A 19,622-nucleotide genomic window follows, 5' to 3' on the forward strand; every position below is an offset into this window, starting at 1 on the left:
CACCATGCAGAGTATGGGCTGGATATTGTTATGGTTATAAACCAAGCAAAAGAATATTCAATTTTCAAGCCTATCCATGTTGTCTGTCACTATACACAGATGGATGGTTTTCTTAACATTCTTTAAATTGCTAGAACCTTCTGCACAAAAGAATTTTTCATTCACCTACGCATATACAGTAAACTAGAAGATCTTGAAGATGATGCCGTCGTGGGTGGCGAAGAATGGCACGAAGACGGGGGACTCGACGGCCATGAGCTTGATGAGGATGTTGAGCGAGGGCCCCGACTGTGTCTTTGAGCGGCGACCACGTGGATGAGGGTCTGTGTGTGACATATCTTGGCGTCTACCCCTTTAAACCGTGCTGCCACGTGTTCTATGGAGCTTACGGTGGAGCAACAACGGATTGAAGGGGTAGACCAGGGCTACCTCATCCATTTAGGCCCAGTTTGGCACGCCATGGTTCAAGCCAGGCCGGTAATTAAACCAGCCCAGGAACGAGTGAAACCTGGTTTGCCACTTATTCCTGTCACCACCTCATTTCTATGCCAGGAACTAATCCGGAAGTTGGATCACCTGTACTTATTCTGTTAGGATTTATGGGCTTGGCCCAATTAAGATATTCAAATAAATCCCAAAAAATTTCAAAAGCCCATACAAGAGGATGGCTAGAGGATAGGTGGAACCATTAGCACCATATTGCGAGCTCTAGTGGAGTAGAGCTAGCTTAAATATGGAAGCCACACTCACTCACCAAGTCATGGATGAGAGGAGAGAGTGTGGAGAGCCACACGCGCTCGCCTCGCCTCGCCTCGCCTGGCCGGGGCGGGGCGGGGCGAAGGGCGCGGGCGCACGACATGCGCGTGAATGGTCCGCCGAAATCCGGCCCCTCGCCTTGCGGGGGCGCGGCTACCTTTTGCCGTTTGATTTTTTGGTTTCTTGGCTGTTACGCTTATCCTAACCGATCGCTATAAAAGCTCAACTGATTGCGAGATTTTCGTGGGCGGATAAGCACGGGGGGTCGCAGACTCGGCCCTATAAAAAGGAGCCCGGCAGCCAGCCTCCAAATCATCCCAATTCGCTTTCGCCTCTCTTCACAGCTGAGCCGCCTTCCAGTTCTCTTCATCCCGATCGTAGAGGTGCATCTGCGATTAGGAGAGCAGGTCTCTGGAACCCTTCGCCTTCTAGATCCTGCACCAGGAGAGGCCGAATAAGGTTTTTGGGAAGCGTCTTCACGCGACTGCTCGTGATCTGATTGACCTCGTCGACCCTGCTGATTCCGGCGCGTGCTATCTATCAGTAAGTCTAATCAGTACGCATCATCTGATTTGGCTTGTTATTTCAGTGCTTGTGATTTTGTCATGATTTATATTCGGAATTTAAACTGGAATTTGTCTAATTATTCAACAATCCAAAAACCTTATTGTAGACAATTTTCTAGTTTTTCTATGGCTGCTTTTGCCGACGCGCTGAAGCCAGAAAAGTTTAATGGTATGCACTTTAAGAGATGGCAAGTCAAGGCCACGCTCTGGCTTACTGCTATGAATGTCTTCCATGTTAGTAAAGGCAGACCTGAGGGTCCACTGACTCCTGAACAGGAGAAAGAGTACGACCATGCCAATACTATGTTCACGGGAGCCGTTCTTAGCGCCCTTGTTGACCGTCTGGTTGATGCGAATATGCAATACACAGACGGGAAAGAGTTGTGGGATGCACTTACTACTAAGTATGGTGCATCAGATGCTGGCAGTGACCTGTATATCATGGAGAGCTTTCATGATTATAAGATGGTTGATAATCGCTCTATTGTAGAGCAAGCTCATGAAATACAGTGTATAGCCAAGGAGCTCGACCACCTTAAGATAGTCCTTCCTGACCAATTTGTGGCTGGGTGCATTATTGCAAAGTTGCCTTCTACATGGAGGAACTTCGCCACAGCTCTGAAACATAAGAGACAGGAGATATCAGTTGAAAATCTGATAGCGTCTCTGGATGTTGAGGAGAAAGCTCGGGCTAAGGACACGGGATCTAAAGGAGGCGAGGGCAACTCCAGCGCCAACATGGTTCAAAGGAACCACAACAAGGGCAAAGGAAAGCCAAAATCTAACAAGCCCAACAAAACTACCAACTTCAAGAAGAAGAAGAACGAGGCTGAATTGACATGTTTCGCATGTGGCGAGGCGTGTCATTTTGCCAAGGATTGTCCTGATCGAGCGGATCGCCGTGGCAAAAAGGGCAATGTCAACACAGTGGTCACTAGCAATGAGGAAGACAAAGGGTATGGTAATTTACCTTTTATCTTCTCAGTATTTCAATCACCTAGCTGGTGGCTTGATACTGGTGCTAATGTTCATGTGTGTTCTGACATTAACTTGTTCTCTTCTTATCAGGGCGCCCGGGATTCTTCCGTGCTAATGGGGAATGGGTCACATGCTTCTGTTCATGGTACTGGCATGGTGGATCTGAAGTTTACTTCGGGAAAGATCGTGCAGCTGAAGAACGTGCATCATGTCCCTTCTATACACAAGAATCCCGTTAGCGGAACCCTTCTATGTAGAGATGGGTTCAAGGTAGTTTTGGAGTCCAATAAATTAGTTGTGTCCAAGTCTGGACAATTTATTGGTAAAGGCTATGATTGCAGAGGCTTGTTCCGCTTTTCTTTGTTAGATTTCAATAATAAGTCTGTGAACCATATTTGTGCTAATGTTGATGATCTTGCGAGTATTTGGCATTCTCGTTTGTGTCATATTAATTTTGGCTCTATGTCTCGGCTTGCAACCATGAGTTTAATTCCGAATATCACCATAGTCAAAGGTTCTAAGTGCCATAGTTGTGTGCAGTCGAAGCAACCTCGAAAGCCTCATAAGGCTGCTGAGGAGAGACACCTGGCACCGCTAGAACTCATACATTCTGATCTTTGTGAGATGAATGGTGTGTTGACAAAGGGTGGTAAGAGATACTTCATGACATTGATTGATGATGCGTCTAGATTTTGCTATGTATACTTGCTAAAAACTAAAGATGAGGCTTTAGACTACTTTAAAATCTATAAGGCTGAAGTTGAAAACCAACTAGAAAGAAAGATCAAACGTCTTAGATCAGATCGTGGTGGCGAGTTCTTTCCCAAAGTCTTTGACGATTTCTGTGCAGAACATGGCATTATTCATGAGAGGACTCCTCCCTATTCACCCGAGTCAAACGGGATTGCTGAAAGGAAAAACCGTACATTGACTGACCTGGTGAATGCCATGTTAGACACTTGTGGTTTATCTAAGGCATGGTGGGGGGAGGCAGTCCTGACTTCATGTCATGTTCTGAATAGAATTCCTATGGGCAAAGAAGAGAAAACCCCTTATGAGAAGTGGGTTGGGAGAAAACCATCACTTTCATACTTGCGCACTTGGGGTGCATGGCAAAAGTCAATGTACCAATTATTAAAAAGCGCAAGCTTGGTCCAAGGACAGTGGATTGTGTCTTTCTTGGATATGCTTCGTGTAGCATAGCATATAGATTTTTAGTAGTTAAATCTGAAGTTCCTGATGTATATGTTGATACTATTATGGAATCACGTGATGCTACTTTCTTTGAACATATATTTCCAATGAAAGACATTCATAGCAATTCTAGATACTCTTCTGAGATAACTCCCGAACATAGTACACCTATTGAGAGTTTTGAACAGCCACATGAAATTGTCCTAGAAGAGGATGACAATGATGCTCCTAAAAGGAGCAAGAGACAAAGGGTTGAAAAATCCTTTGGTGATGATTTCATTGTGTACCTTGTGGACGATACTCCTACTACCATTGCAGAAGCATTTGCATCTCCAGATGCAGATGATTGGAAAGAAGCAGTTCATAATGAGATGGACTCCATTCTTTCAAATGGTACGTGGGAAGTCACTGATCAACCCTATGGATGCAAACCTGTGGGTTGTAAGTGGGTGTTTAAAAAGAAGCTCAAGCCTGATGGTACAATTGAAAAGTACAAGGCTAGGCTTGTGGCTAAAGGCTATACTCAGAAAGAAGGAGAAGACTTCTTTGATACTTACTCACCTATTGCTAGAATGACCACTATTCGAGTACTACTTTCTTTGGCTGCCTCGTATGGTCTCCTTGTTCATCAGATGGATGTAAAGACAGCTTTTCTTAATGGAGAGCTGGACGAGGAAATCTATATGGAACAGCCTGATGGATTTGTAGTAAAGGGTCAAGAAAGCAAGGTGTGCAAGTTATTGAAATCTTTGTATGGTCTGAAGCAAGCACCAAAGCAGTGGCATGAGAAGTTTGACACGACTCTAACGTCTGCAGGCTTTGCCATTAATGAGGCAGATAGGTGTGTATATTATCGCTGTGGTGGGGGCGAAGGAGTTATATTGTGCTTATATGTTGATGATATATTGATATTTGGCACAAACATTGATGTGATCAATGAAGTCAAGTCTTTTCTATCAAAGAGTTTGATATGAAAGATCTGGGAGAAGCTGATGTGATTCTAAACATCAAGCTGATTAAGGCAGATGGTGGGATTACTCTCTCGCAATCTCACTATGTTGAAAAGGTTTTGAAGCGATTTGGCTTCTCTGAGTGCAAACCTTCTCCAACACCTTGTGATCCCAGTGTGACACTGCAAAAGAACAAGAGAATTGGTTTAGACCAATTGAGATACTCTCAGATTGTCGGTTCACTCATGTATCTTACTGGTGCAACAAGGCCCGATATCTCGTTTGCTGTGAGCAAATTGAGCAGGTTCATGTCAAACCCCGGGACTGATCATTGGCATGCACTTGAGCGGGTTATGCGCTACCTGCAAGGTACAATGAGTTATGGAATTCACTATTCTGGTCAACATGCAGTACTTGAAGGATATAGTGATTCGAACTGGATATCTGATGCAGACGAGCTTTATGCCACCAGTGGTTATGTCTTTACTATTGGTGGAGGTGCGGTATCATGGAGGTCATGCAAGCAGACCATTTTGACGAGGTCAACCATGGAAGCCGAGCTAGCTGCACTTGACACAGCAACCGTTGAGGCAGAATGGTTGCGTGAACTCTTGATGGACTTGCCGGTGGTTGAGAAACCAATACCAGCTATCCTTATGAACTGTGACAATCAGACAGTGATTGCTAAAGTGACGAGTTCTAAGGATAATGGAAAGTCATCAAGACATGTCAAAAGACGATTGAAGTCTGTCAGAAAGTTGAGAAACTCCGGAGTTATAAGTGTGACTTATATTTCAACAGATAAAAATCTGGCAAATCCTTTTACCAAGGGACTACCACGTAATGTGATAGAAATCGCATCGAGAGAGATGGGTATGAGACCCGAATAAAGTTGCCATGGTGGAAACCCAGTCTATGTGATCGGAGATCCCGTGAATTAGGTCCTGGGAAGAACAAGCCATTGGTGAACTGATGAGAGTAGCCTTTGACCCTCTCTAAGTAAAGATGCAATACTCTCAAATGCTGTAAGGCAGGTTGGCTTTGTGCCTTAATTTGTTCTGTTGGCTTGTATTAGCGAAGATGTTGTCCTGCAGAACATTCTTTGAAAGAACACACCTATATGAGTTAGACTGTCTAACGTCGCAGTCTATGAGATCTTGGTGATCTCTAGTAAACTCATGAAGAGACCTTGGAGTACGACGTATATGCTCCACCCGAGAAGGGGACTACTGGTAGCCAAGTACTGGTCATGACTTCAAGTGAAACCCATTCACGCAAAACTTGCAATTCAAGGCATAGTCCATTGTCCAAGTTGTGGGTTGGTGTAGCTTGGAGTTCTAGGCGGAAGTTCAACTTAACAGTCTCTGCTGAAAAAACTAGTATATTAAACAGTAGTGAACAGTGGCGAAAACTGCAGATGGGCATTTGAGATCTAGTGGGGGATTGTTAGGATTTATGGGCTTGGCCCAATTAAGATATTCAAATAAATCCCAGAAAATCTCAAAAGCCCATACAAGAGGATGGCTAGAGGATAGGTGGAACCATTAGCACCATATTGCTAGCTCTAGTGGAGTAGAGCTAGCTTAAATATGGAAGCCACACTCACTCACCAAGTCATGGATGAGAGGAGAGAGTGTGGAGAGCTACACGCGCGCGCGCTCGCTCGCCTCGCCTGGCCGGGCCGGGGTGGGGCGAAGGGCGCAGGCGCACGACATGCGCGTGAATGGTCCGCCGAAATCCGGCCCCTTGCCTTGCGGGGGCGCGGCTACCTTTTGCCGTTTGATTTTTTGGTTTCTTGGCTGTTACGCTTATCCTAACCGATCGATCGCTATAAAATCTCAACTGATTGCGAGATTTTCGTGGGCGGATAAGCACGGGGGTCGCGGACTCGGCCCTATAAAAGGAGCCCGGCAGCCAGCCTCCAAATCATCCCAATTCGCTTTCGCCTCTCTTCACAGCTGAGCCGCCTTCCAGTTCTCTTCATCCTGATCGTAGAGGTGCATCTGCGATTAGGAGAGCAGGTCTCCGGAACCCTTCGCCTTCTAGATCCTACACCAGGAGAGGCCGAATTAGGTTTTTGGGAAGCGTCTTCACGCGACTACTCGTGATCTGATTGACCTCGTCGACCCTGCTGATTTCACTACTTCGACATCGTCGACCCTGCTGATTCCGGCGCGTGCCATCTATCAGTAAGTCTAATCAGTACACATCATCTGATTTGGCTTGTTATTTCAGTGCTTGTGATTTTGTCATGATTTATATTCGGAATTTAAACTGGAATTTGTCTAATTATTCAACATATTCCAGGTAGAAGATTGAGGGAAGGAAGTCCAAACCAAATGGTTTATTTTCGGATCAGTTTAAAACGAAATCTACACCAAACTGAATCAAATTCTGAACCGTATTGATTTATTCCGTCTGGAAGAGACAGGCGGATCCACCCAAAACGAACGAGGCCTTACCCATTTCCATTCTTGTGCCGTCTTCATACGAAAAAAAAAGAGAGAACCACTCCTTGCTAACCCAGTGGCCGAATCCCGTACACCGGATTTTTGTGCTGCGGCAGACTGCAGCCTTGAAGAACGTCGGACGTGCTCTGCTTACATACATTTGCTCAGGCGTTGCCCATGCCCTTCATCGATCAAGCGGATGTTGGAACATCGATTAGTTTACACACATGTTGGTTTACAGGTTTTTGTATGCGCAGATTGTGCTCTCTGCTCTGTGCACCATGCATCTCGCACAACGTACAGAACGCGCATGCAAATTCACTAGTTTATTTTTTTTCTTCTTCTCTGATTTAGCATATGTGATATGTCTGCAAAAAAAAAATGAAATTTATATCAGCTTATACGCGGAAACTCGAATATAGTCGCATTATTGTTTACAGGCTAGCTGCCTTTGTTGAGCTTGAGCGTGTTCCCCGTTGCGTGTTCGGGTTTTTTTTCTGAGTGTTGTAGCTAGGAGATTAGTATCAGCAGCCCAGGAGAAAAAATGTGCTGGATCTATGACGATGCTGAAGCTCTCTGCCTGAAAAAATGTGCAGCCCGTATATGAACTGGGCCTGCGGGGCTAGGCCTATGTGGGCCTTACAGCTCGATCGATGGGTTAGTCAGGGTTTCATCATCGTCAACCAGATAGAAGGCTCTCTTGCTCACTAGTCACTCCTCCGTAGGTTAGCGTATCTAGCTAGTACTAGCAGGACACGATCCCAGCAGACAGCGCGCTGTTTTCCGTGTCCGCCAGAAAACGGCCCCGCCCGCGTGCGAGGGAAACTGACCAGGCGCAGGCGGACCGGACCGGAGGACGCGAGCGGAGACCGAGGGGAATTATTCCGGAATCTGGTAGGCGGTAGCGGCGGCAGCGGAGCCATCCGTGCCGTGGGCACTGGCATCCCAGGTTCCCTGTCGCGCCGGATCTTTTTCCACCGGTGCGGATGCGGAGGAGGGCGCCAGCCAATGATTCGGTCCGGCCGCTTTTGCGCGCCCACCCACGCAGGAGCTTGTATTTGCAGTGCAGCACCCGGGCTGATGTTTTCCGCCGCGCCTCCCGTTCTCCCTGTCTTTTTTTTTCCATGTACTGTAGCAGCGGCGCTTCCTGCTTCTTTCTTCTTTCTTTTTTGTTTGCCCCCTTTCCGGAATTGATGTCTTGAAAGGGAGACGAGTCGAGTAGACGACGGGTCCCTTTACATGTATATCAGAATCAAAGCAAAGAAAGCAAGTGCTGGTAGTGAGTGGTGCACGCACACGCGGCGGTAGCGTTGCGTGGATCCATCGTTTCAGTTCAGTGGCCAGGGGCGGGCACACCGCGGGGTTGGCCAATCATCATCAAAAGGAATAGAATTCTCGTGCTGTAGCTGATGTATACACCCGATTATAGATGTCCAAACAGTGCGGGCTGCCCATTTGGCACGCAGCCCGGCACGTTTTTGGCCCGGCCCACGCACGGCACGGCCCGATCCGCGTGCCGGGTTTGGGCGCCATAAGCGGCCCACGTGCTTTGGCCCGGCCCGGCACGGAAAGTAGGCCGGCCCGTTAACGGCCCGCGCCCCATCTCAGGAAAACCTAACCCGCGTCCGTATCCCCCCCCCCACTCGCGGACTCACCCAGGTCGCCACCCTCATTTCGACGCCCCGTCTCCTGACTCCCGAGTCCCACTCCTCCCGGTTGTGCTTGGCGATTTTCGTGCTCCCGGCGGCTGCCCGTGCCTCGCCGTCGCCCTGCTGCCTCCTCCGGTCCTCCCACCGTCGACGGCCGACGACGCGCCACCTCCGACGTCTCTGGTGCTCCCTGACTCCCTCTCCTCCCTCCCTACGTCTCCCTGTTCCTAACCCTAACCCTAATCCCATTCGGATCTGGTGATTGGTGATACCCTAACCCCCAATCCCATTCGGATCTGGTGATTGGTGATGCTCGTTCATCGTTGGTGCTCCTCGCTGGTCGGCTGGTGCTCCTCGCCTCATCGGATCGAGTTGTAGCTTCACAGCTGGACGGCTGGTGCTCCGTGCTCCTCGTTGGTGCGTGATTCCCTTCCTGGCTTACTGATTCTTCTCTGTCTCCGGTCCGCCGGTCCGGTGGTCCGCTGCTCTGCGCCTTGTATGGTCACTGGCTCACTCCTCGCTGCCTCACTGGTGCAGTAGTGCCCCTGCTGGCTGCTTGGACATCTATAATTTTGTTCTGTTTTCATTTTCCTCCCATTCTCGTCCTCCTTCTATTCTAACCTGTCCGGTTGCCCGACTTTCTCTGGTGCTCGGCTGGTCCTTGCTTGCTGTTGCTGGTCGGTCTGCGCCTCTGCTCGGCTGCTCCTCGGACCTTGGCTCCGTTCCGTCGTCTCTGGTGCTCCGGCTTCGAAAGGTATGTTTAATTTTAGCATTTAATTCTTGTAATCATGTGGATAGTTGCTTTGAACCTTGTCACTGGCTCACTCCTCAGTCAGTCAGTCCTCACTGCCTCCATTTTGTTGCTTTGATTTGAACCTTGTAGTCGTTGAGGTAGCCGGAGCCGATTGTACGTTGTAGCTCATGGACCTTGACGCGGTAGCGGCTGCAGAGGAGGAGGAGCGCAGGCTCGAGGACTTTAATGAGGCTGAGGATGCTAGGTTCTTCATTGGTTTCGGTGAGAATGAAACCCATGGAGATCCTATTCATATCGATACTGTCGCTGGCTCTGCAGTAGGGACTGGCACAGGCTCCACAAGCCTGCCAGAGTTAGTCCCTGATCCTGATGCTGGTGGAAGCAACTCGCACTCAAAGAAAAGGTCCAAGTGCTGGAATGACTTTGATGAATTGACTAAGATTGTGGATGGCAAAAAAGTCAGGTATGCTGCTCGTTGCAAGCACTGTAAGCAAACTCTTAGTGCTCGTTCTACTTCTGGTACTGGTCATTTGCTTCGTCATAATTGCCCTGCTAAGAAAGCACATGAACGCTCTGGGCAAGTCCAATCTGTGCTTAAGTACAATGCTGACGGTACTTTGCAACGTTGGGAGTACTCTGCTTCTATTGCTAGGACTGAACTATGTCGTTTGATTGCTAGGGATGACCTTCCTTTATGGCATGGTTCTACTCCTGCTTTTCAATGTTATATCAATCGTTCTCATAACCCTAGATTTGTGCATGTTTCTAGACAGACCACTGCCAGGGACATGGTTAAATTTTATAATGAACGTATGGTGAACTTAATTGGAACTTTTAAAAATGATGTTGGTTCTGTTTGTCTTACTTCTGATATTTGGTCTGGCAAGGCAAAGGAGGATTACTTAAGCGTAGTAGCTCATTTTGTTAATTCTAAGTGGGAATTAGAAAAAAGATTGCTTGCACTTAGGCTCATTGATGGCAAGCATAGTGGTGCTAACATTGCTAATCTTGTAGCTACTGTTATTGATGAGTATAGTTTAACTGAAAAAGTGTTTGCTATAACTTTGGATAATGCTTCCTCAAATAATGTTGCCATGAAATTTCTAAGACCTTTCTTGTGTGGTTACCTTGGTGTACCTGTTCCTGATAGTAGCCTTGGTATTGATGCATCTGATGATGATTTGTCTACTATGTTCTTGCATCAACGTTGTTCATGTCATGTTATTAATCTAATTGTTAAAGCTGGTTTGGATCCTATCAGAACATATCTTGATGACTTTAGAACTACTATAACATTTTTAAATGCATCTAATCAACGTATAGCTGCATACAAAAGCTATTGTATGAGTATGGCTATTCGCCCTCGTAAATTTGGTGTTGACATGGATGTTAGATGGAACTCTACCTATTTAATGATTAAACACTTGTTACCACACAAGTCCACCTTCTCTGTTTTTATCAAAACCCAGTATCCTTTGAATGAAGATGGGACTCCTTTACTCACTGATAACCATTGGGCAATTGCTGAAAAAGTGTTATCTTTCTTAGAATTATTTTATGAATCAACAGTTGCATTGTCTGGTGTCTACTATCCAACTGCTACTTTAATGTTGCATCACATTCTGAGGATAGCTAGACATCTAAATGCATTTGAGAATGATATATTGCTAAGATGTGCTGTTGTTCCTATGAAAGATAAATTCTTGAAGTACTGGAGAGACATTCCAATTTTATATGCAGTTGCTTTTATTTTGGATCCTAGAGCTAAAATGAGGGGTTTTAACAAAGTCCTTATCAAGTTATCTAGTTTAACTGGTACTGATTACTCTAGGCTTCCATTTGATGTTCGTACTAAGCTAACCAAAGTATTTCAGTTGTATGAGACCAAATTTGGTGACACACGCATGCGTGGCGCCCACCAACCATCATCCCACTTATCTGGTAAGAAAAAAATGGCATGGGATGACATTTATGGTGATGATGACCTTGATGGTGAGTTCTCTACTCCTCTGGGAAGGAGATCAGGTTCTTCTTCTTCAACCCCTCAAGCTATCTCTACTGTTGCATCTACCTCTGAGTTAGCTTCTTACTTAGACAGTGATACTATCACTGAGTTTGATGAGGACTTCAATGTCCTTTCTTGGTGGCATCAGCATAAGTTAACTTATCCTATTCTTTCACTACTAGCTAAAGATGTCTTGACAGTGCCAGCTTCTACTATTTCCTCAGAGTCTACATTTAGTCTTGCTGGCAGGGTAATTGAAGAGCGTCGACGTCGTCTAGCTCCTGATATGGTAGAGATATCATCCTGCGTCAAAGATTGGGAACTTGCTGATGGTCACCTGCAACACAGTGTGGAGGAAGACACAAAAGAACTTGAAGATGAGCACGACAACCTGTGGCTTGATGATCCAGCAACACAATCAGCTAGGGATGATTGAAATGCTTAGTCTTGCAACCTACTAGTCTTAATGTCTTATGAGTTGTAATGGACTGTACACTGTAATGGACTGTAATGATTTATAAACTTAGGAGCTGGGCCGCACTCTTTTTTCCTTCTTAGGGTTTTCTCACGAGGTGTGAGTTTTTACCTAAGAAGGTTTTTAATGAGGCGGCCATTGCACTAACAGCTCCAAATAGTCATTTCATATCTGTGTTCGTGTAATTCTGTGTGAATCAATGTGTGTGAATCCTGTGGTTAATTCTGTGTAAATCTGGTATTAATTCTGTGTAAATCTGATATGTACATGTATTTAGTTCTGTTATTATGTATTAGTTCGGGCCAGTGTAAATCTGATATGTACATGTATTTAATTCTGTTATTATGTATTGGTTCGGGCCAGTGGTCGGCCCGGTACGTTCAGGCCCACCGGGCGAACGGGCCGGCCCGGCACGATTTATACCTATGCGTGCCGGGTTTGGACATGTCCCTAGGCACGTGGGCCAGCACGACCCGGCCCGAAGCTTCAACGGGCCGTGCCTGACCCGGCACTATTCGTACCGGACCGAAACGGGTTCGGACCGGGTCCGTGCCGGGTGGCCCGTTTGGACATCTATACACCCGATTACCCTAGAGCTGGTATTTTCCGAAACGCCGATTCTGTGCTAAACTGGTTCTATATGTACAGACAGCGTGCCTGACAGTAACGTTTTCCAAGCACGTACTCCTCCTGGCTCTTGTTCTTGACTGATTGTCAGCATCAACTTTCTTTCAACGAGACCCTTTGAGTTTCCTCCAATCACGGGCACAACATAGAACAAACGAGCAAATGCTTTTATCCCCGGGAAAAACAAGCAAGTCAAGCAACAAACAACAGCGCAGGCGAGCATCCGAGCACCACCCGCCTCCCAATTCCAGTTGTCTTCCTTCCCCGTCCCCGGACGTGCCAGCTCAGCTCGAGGCCCCGCCTCCTCCGCCGTTCTCTCCGATCCCCAATTTTAAACGCCCCCCCTTCTCTCTCCTGCCCACTCGCCTCCCTCCCGGTCCCGGTCCCGGCCTCCCCCCTCCCCCTCCGCTCCCCCCAACCCCAGAACATCCGGCGCTTTCACCCCCCTTCCCCTCCCCTCCCCTCGTCCTCCGCGATGGCGGCGTCCATGGCGTCGCCGCGGGGGCGGTCGATCCGGGAGACGGTGCTGGAGACCGTGGCGGCGTACCACCAGCAGCAGCGGGCCAAGGGGAAGCTGCGCAAGAGCCTCACCTACGCCGGAGGCGAGCTCTCGTCCGCGGGCCGGGCCCGCGGGGACGGCCCCGCCTCCACCTCCGTCTCCTCGCTCTGCGGGCCCGACGACGACGACGAGCCCTTCTGGGAGGAGGAGGAGGGCACCGTCGAGCTCGTCCAGCTCGGGGCCAACCGCGCTAAGAACGTCCTCATCCTCATGAGCGACACCGGCGGAGGCCACCGCGCCTCCGCCGAGGCCATCAAGGACGCCTTCCGCATCGAGTTTGGCGACGAGTACCGGGTGGGTGGGTGCGCGCGCGCTCTCTCTCTCTGTTCATTCATCACTCGTGCTGTCCTCCTGCACCACGGCCTCTCCTCGACGGCGGATTTCGTAATCACCATCAATCGTCTCGTCTGCCAGGTCTTCGTCAAGGATCTGTGCAAGGACCACGCCGGCTGGCCGCTCAACAACATGGAGAGCTCCTACAAGTTCATGGTCAAGCACGTGCAGCTCTGGAAGGTGGCATTCCACAGCACCTCGCCTAGATGGGTCCATAACTTCTACCTCGCCGCTCTCGCCTCATTCTACGCCAAGTAAGGAAGGACACACGTATAATTTCTCTCTAGTGTTCCGCAGCTCAACCAGATTTGGTGACTGGACGCCGATTCGTCCTTTGGAACGTCTCCCTTGTTCTGTTCCATCCTCTCTGCATCGGGATTATAAACAACACGATCATTTGTCGTCTGTGGAGTATCCACGTTGCTGTTGTTGGTGGCATACTGCACATTGCTCACCTAATCGCCTAATTTGTCTAATGGACCCAGCAATTTTGTCATCATCGTGTACGCTTTTTATTATAATGTCGGATCTCAACGCGTGACTCTGTGCCAATAATTTTTATAGCCCTCAGCCCATTCTCTTGAGTGCACTCAACGAATTGTGAGGTTGGACCTTGTCTATGGATGCTCAAATATCCATGCTGAAATCACTGTCATTCATCGTATGATTTTGCAACTCAAACTCAATTTCAAATAGACTGTCACTGAGGTGAGAGATACCACAGTCCTATCTAGCCACTTGGTATGGGCTGCCAGGGTGTAGGACAAGGGCATGATGAAGAATCCCAACAAACTAATTAGTGCCATGTGCTTCAGGGTACGAAAACTGATGGCCACTCTGGCACCAGATGGATCTGGCTAACATTTGCATACTTGGGGACTTGGGGGTTGGGGTGACTGTAAATCTGTAGTTCATTGCGGTGCTGCCATTCCTTGTGCAGCATTTATCTTAACATGTGTCCTTTCAGAATGGTCAGAATTTGCTTTCATATAATTGTTTCGTTGTTTTTTATATACCATGATCACGGGGTTGGGGTGGCTGTAAATCTGTAGTTCATTGTGGTGCTGCCATTCCTTGTGCAGCATTTATCTTAACATGTGTCCTTTCAGAATTGTCAGTATTTGCTTTTATATAATTGTTTCGTTGTTTTTTATATACCATGATCATGTTCCACATCTTATCTGCTGCATGATCTGTTGCTTATGTTATCTTTTTCTGAATGCTTTGTTTATGGATGAAGGAAGGTGGAGGCTGGACTGAAGAAGTACAAGCCAGACATCATAATTAGTGTCCATCCCCTCATGCAACACATTCCTCTGTGGGTTCTCAAATGGCAAGGCCTACAGAACAGGGTAGTCTTTGTAACTGTGATCACAGACCTCAACACATGCCACCCTACATGGTATATTCAGCTAATGATAAGGAAAACATATAGTAAAGCAATTTGTTCACTTGATCTGACAATTAGAAGAAAAAAACGCAGGTTTCATGCTGATGTGAATAGATGTTACTGCCCTTCAGAAGAAGTTGCCAAGCGGGCAGCACTGGATGATCTACAACCATCTCAAATCCGCGTGTTCGGTCTTCCGATTCGACCATCTTTCTGCCGTGCAGTTCTTGTTAAGGTATTTAGTTCACCCTGATTTTTAATATTTCTATTCCTGCTAATTTTAGTATGAACCATACATGGCCTTCCAAAAGACCGATATATTCATTTTACAATGTTTTGTCCTGTTGTGTTCAACGAATCCTGCATACCCAAAAGCATTATTGCTCAAGTTTCAAGAAAACAAAATATTTGTTTGTGCATTGATTTTGAAGGAGGATAGAATTGGTGTAATTGGACAGATGTATTGCATTGAGCCCTTAGAGGGTTTATATAGGGCATCTTTAGTTCACATCCCTAGCCACCCTAGCTCACATATGGGAACTAGGCTGCATGGAGCCAAGCCGAGGAGGTGCACATGCGCTTGTTTGGTTCACTTTCCTAGCCAACCTGGCTGACTCATTAGAAATGTTGTTTGGTTGCTTTGCATAAAATCTTCCTGCATGAGCTCAAAAAATATTGAATAAATAAAAAATGTATCAATAGACACTAATTATATGTCAAAATTATTTAATAGACACTAATTATATGTTAATAGTCTTAATCTTAAGTTCATTATTTTTTGTTTGAAATATATATAGCATGAGTGGCCTAGTTTTGTTCAAAAAAATGTCAGGAAACAGATATGAAATTGGTTTGGTGTTTAAATCTTTTATTTAGAAGATATAGCGAAAAAAGAAGCTAAAATGCATCGTCAAAGTGTGTGCATGTGAACACGTGGCTGGTCTCTCTTGCGCCGTCCGCCACCGGGAACCAGGCTGAATGAAAATGAAGTGAATATCCATTTAGCTGGAACCAGCTACGAAATCCACTTTGCACTGCTGAGGCTAGGCCTAAATACGTGTGTAGGTTACCAAACAAGAGAACGTATATATTAAATCTTCACCACCCATCTTAGATCTAACGTCTGTAGTTGTTTGATATATTTGCAAAGAACACCCTCCGACGTGATGGGTTGTAGTGGTGGAAGATGTTAATTGTAAATTACAATGATCAACCAGAGACGTCAGATTTAAGATGGATAGTGATGATTTCATAAAGCTTTCATGTGCACTGGATATGTACTCAGCAAACAATACTAGTTGCACTACCTTAGCCTAGATAGGACCCTGGAAACCCTACCAAACACCCCCAGAGTACAAAACTTGGGAGATAAGGCAATCCTAGGATATATATGGCAATCTATGATACACAATATCTAAATTAACAATTATACTCTAATATCCTCCCCTAGTCATAGCGTGTTGGTGTTGGTGCTGGTGTTGCAAATTAACGTGTTGGTGTTGTAAATACTGGATGTACAAGGTAGAGGGCCCCAATGGTGATGGTTGCGGTGCGCATAACAGTGGGATAGAAGGTGCTGGCACAACATGCGATTGTTGGAGTAGATGGAGTAGGTGGGGACGAGATGATGACGCTGACAACATGGTTGTATTGGACGAAGAAACAGTACGGGAGCAGATGCGTCAAACCTGAAGGCGAGCAGTCCGGGCAGGAGCGGATGCTCGGGATTGAGCAGACCGGATGCAGGGCGTGGCCCTGACGGTGAATGAGCATTGAGCTCTTATACAGTTTATATAGACGGTTTATATAGAGTACAAGAATTAGAAGACAAGACAAACCACAGATACCTATGGCAGTCTATGATACACAATATCTAAACTATCAAATATACTTTAACAGATTTGTTGAACACTATTCTGCTGTCATCAGTTTTCTGTGGAACTTAAAAGTTTTTTTTTGTATGAAACCATTTATATCAGGATGATTTGAGGAGGGAACTTGAATTGGATCCTGAGCTTCCTGCAGTACTGCTCATGGGAGGTGGAGAGGGCATGGGTCCTGTCAAAAAGACTGCCAGAGCCCTAGGAGAATCATTGTTTGACAAAGAGCTTGGAAAACCAATTGGGCAGCTTATTGTCATTTGTGGCCGGAACAAAACGCTAAGCTCCTCACTGCAGGCAGTTGAATGGAAAATACCAGTAAAGGTATAATCCAGAACTTGTTTTAAAAGGATTGAAACTGGTTAGTCCTTGAAACAAAAATGGGTGTATCTTTTTTTCATTCATCTTGAATTTCTTTACCAACAGGTTAGGGGATTTGAAACCCAAATGGAGAAGTGGATGGGAGCTTGTGATTGCATTATAACAAAGGTATATCCTCCTCCATTATCGGTTCTTATCATGTTTCTTCTTTCGAAGGTTTTTGTGGGTTTCCTAATTTTGTTTCTCTTCTGTTATGGTTTCTTAGGCTGGACCAGGTACCATTGCTGAAGCCTTGATAAGGGGTCTTCCTATAATCCTTAATGACTTCATACCTGGACAGGTTTGTGTTCCTACGATTATTCTGCACTCATGTAGTTTTATTGCCATAATGTGCATGTGAAGTGTATGTCTTTTTCTGCATTTCTGATCTCCTTAATAAAAGGGTCTTAGTGTGTAACGTGTTTGGATCATATGCGCTACTTATATATTTGTATTTAGATTGAATGCAATATATATGAATTAAAGGTTATTCTAATGTGTTAACATGTTCTCACATACGTTTGTGTGTTTTTGCATGTATGACAGGAAGTTGGCAACGTACCTTATGTTGTGGACAATGGTGCAGGTGTGTTCTCGAAAAGCCCCAAGGAAACTGCTAGTCTTGTTGCCCGCTGGTTTGGTCCAGATTCAGAGGAATTGAAAAAAATGTCAGAAAAGGCACTGAAATTGGCCCAACCAGAAGCTGTCTTTGACATTGTCAAAGACATGCATGAGCTCTCCCAGGAGCAAGGTGTCATATCACAGATATCTAGTTCCTTGACTTCATCCTTCTTCTTACCATCGCCTGAAAGCACCCCTCTCCAACTTATCTGAAACCATCAAGCTAGGATTGATATTGTTGACATCGTGAACTTGGCATTGTCCCTACAGTGTGGGCGTGCTTTCGGCTGATCCGCTCACATGGTAGTTATGGGCAGGGTCGTTTGACTGACAGGTTCTCGCGTGTGATGATGTTTGCCTTCATGTTAACTTTTGTAAAAAAAACATTCATTCATATTATGTTTCTGGCTCCCTTCGTCATCAAAGGGGAATTGGTGGTGGTGGTGGCTTGTAAAATACACTCAAATTTTGTGCATGGACATGTCAGACCCTTATCATGTATACTAGCTGATGTGATCCGTTCATGTAAGTGGAAGATGTGTATAATATGATTACAGATTGTTGGAGTGGAAATTTATCTCTCTCTCTATCTCTATCTGTTTTTAGTTTGGTATATGGTCGGCTGTTGTACGAGTATTTTGGTGGTGAACTGAATGTGCCTTTTGTCCTGCACTGCGCTCTTACAGCAGGCATTGAATCTCTATCTGCACAGCTGAATGAAGTCGATACCAGAATTGCATTCATCAGTTCATAGCTTTCCTGCTTCTGGCCCGTTGACTACTACTGACTGGTAGTAGTAGTAGGTGAGTAGGACCGGGAGTGCTAGCCTTTTTTCATGCACTGCACGGTCGTTGGACGAACGAGCCCGGCCGTTCTGTCTCCATCCGTCCATCAGGTGTTTCAGATTGGATCTCAGGAGAGGGGCAGCGTGAGTGCGAGGGACCGGAGACTCCGTCCTGACAATGATGAAGCCCGGACCTTTTAAAGGGCAAAAGGCGACGCATGATGATCAGGCTGCTCCGTTCGGAATTGCCCTGTCTCTCTGCCCGCACAGCGCCGCCACTGAACTGTGTGCATCAGTGGAGCAGCTGCACCATCCGCTCCGCTTGCCTGCCTGGTTCCACTAGATGCGGATCTGGAGGCGAAACGAAAGCCATCCCATGTCTTGCCACGCCATGTATTGTATGGACTCGTAGCATCGCAACAGTGCTGCCAGGCTCCGACGCACGCTCCAGCTCCACGGACAAGCTTCGTGGCCCCGGCACGCTCTAGAAACTGACGCATCTAGGCGCCAGCAACTCCGGCGTACGGAAGTTGGACTCTGCCTGCCGGGTTAGCCACACGTCTTGTTCCAACTCCTCCAGATCATTCTTGGTTTTGCCCCTGGTTCCGACGAGACATCAAACTTTGTTAGTTATTAGTTGTACAGGAATAGAATTGTCCTTTTGTTGTCGGTTAAGTACTTTGCAGTTTGCACCACCATTTACTGCTTGTATCTGAATTTCTGAAAGTAAGGAGAGAAGGGGGTGTAGAGTCAGTCATTGCATCATCAACCATTTCCTACCACTATTTTTCACAGGCTTGTTACATCTTGATTCTCTTGTACATCATCCATCCGTATACATACGTACGTACGTACACGGATTGGAGTCGACTCTCCTACCACAAGTCCTAACTGCAACGGAAGATCTGTATCTAACAATATCCACAGAAACATTAAACTAAATAAGAAAAAAAAAACCATATGCACAAACAAGAAGAAAAAACTACTTATATATGCTACAAACAAAAGGAAAAAAACGAGTAGTACGCACACCAACCACGAGTCTGCAGCAAACAGCTAGCGTACGCGGCACGTGGGCCCGCGGGTCAGCGGTCATCGTTGAAGCACTCAAGCCAGCGGCTACGGCGTGGCGCCCCAGAGCACCTCGGCGAGCACGGTGGCCTCCTCCGCCGGCGACACGGCCGCCTCCCGCACCCGCCGCAGGATCTCCAGCTTCGCCTCACGCTTCTCCCGCGGGCTCAACCCGACGCCCACCTCCACCTGCACCGCGAACCGCGCCACAGCGCTCACG

The 19,622-nt window shown here is 46.6% G+C and overlaps 1 protein-coding gene across 1 annotated transcript; it reads left to right on the top strand.

The window, feature by feature from the left end:
- The first annotated feature begins 12,646 nt into the window (after positions 1-12,646).
- LOC100281388 (uncharacterized) lies at positions 12,647-18,120 on the top strand. Its single transcript, NM_001154306.2, has 8 exons — positions 12,647-13,257; positions 13,378-13,550; positions 14,537-14,698; positions 14,780-14,921; positions 16,666-16,890; positions 16,993-17,055; positions 17,153-17,227; positions 17,473-18,120. The coding sequence occupies exons 1-8, from the start codon at positions 12,880-12,882 to the stop codon at positions 17,758-17,760; spliced, it is 1,506 nt and encodes a 501-aa protein (NP_001147778.1). The 5' UTR covers positions 12,647-12,879; the 3' UTR covers positions 17,761-18,120.
- Positions 18,121-19,622: the final 1,502 nt, after the last annotated feature.

Source organism: Zea mays, chromosome 5 (assembly GCF_902167145.1).
Source record: "Zea mays cultivar B73 chromosome 5, Zm-B73-REFERENCE-NAM-5.0, whole genome shotgun sequence".
NCBI classification, from domain to species: Eukaryota; Viridiplantae; Streptophyta; class Magnoliopsida; order Poales; family Poaceae; genus Zea; species Zea mays.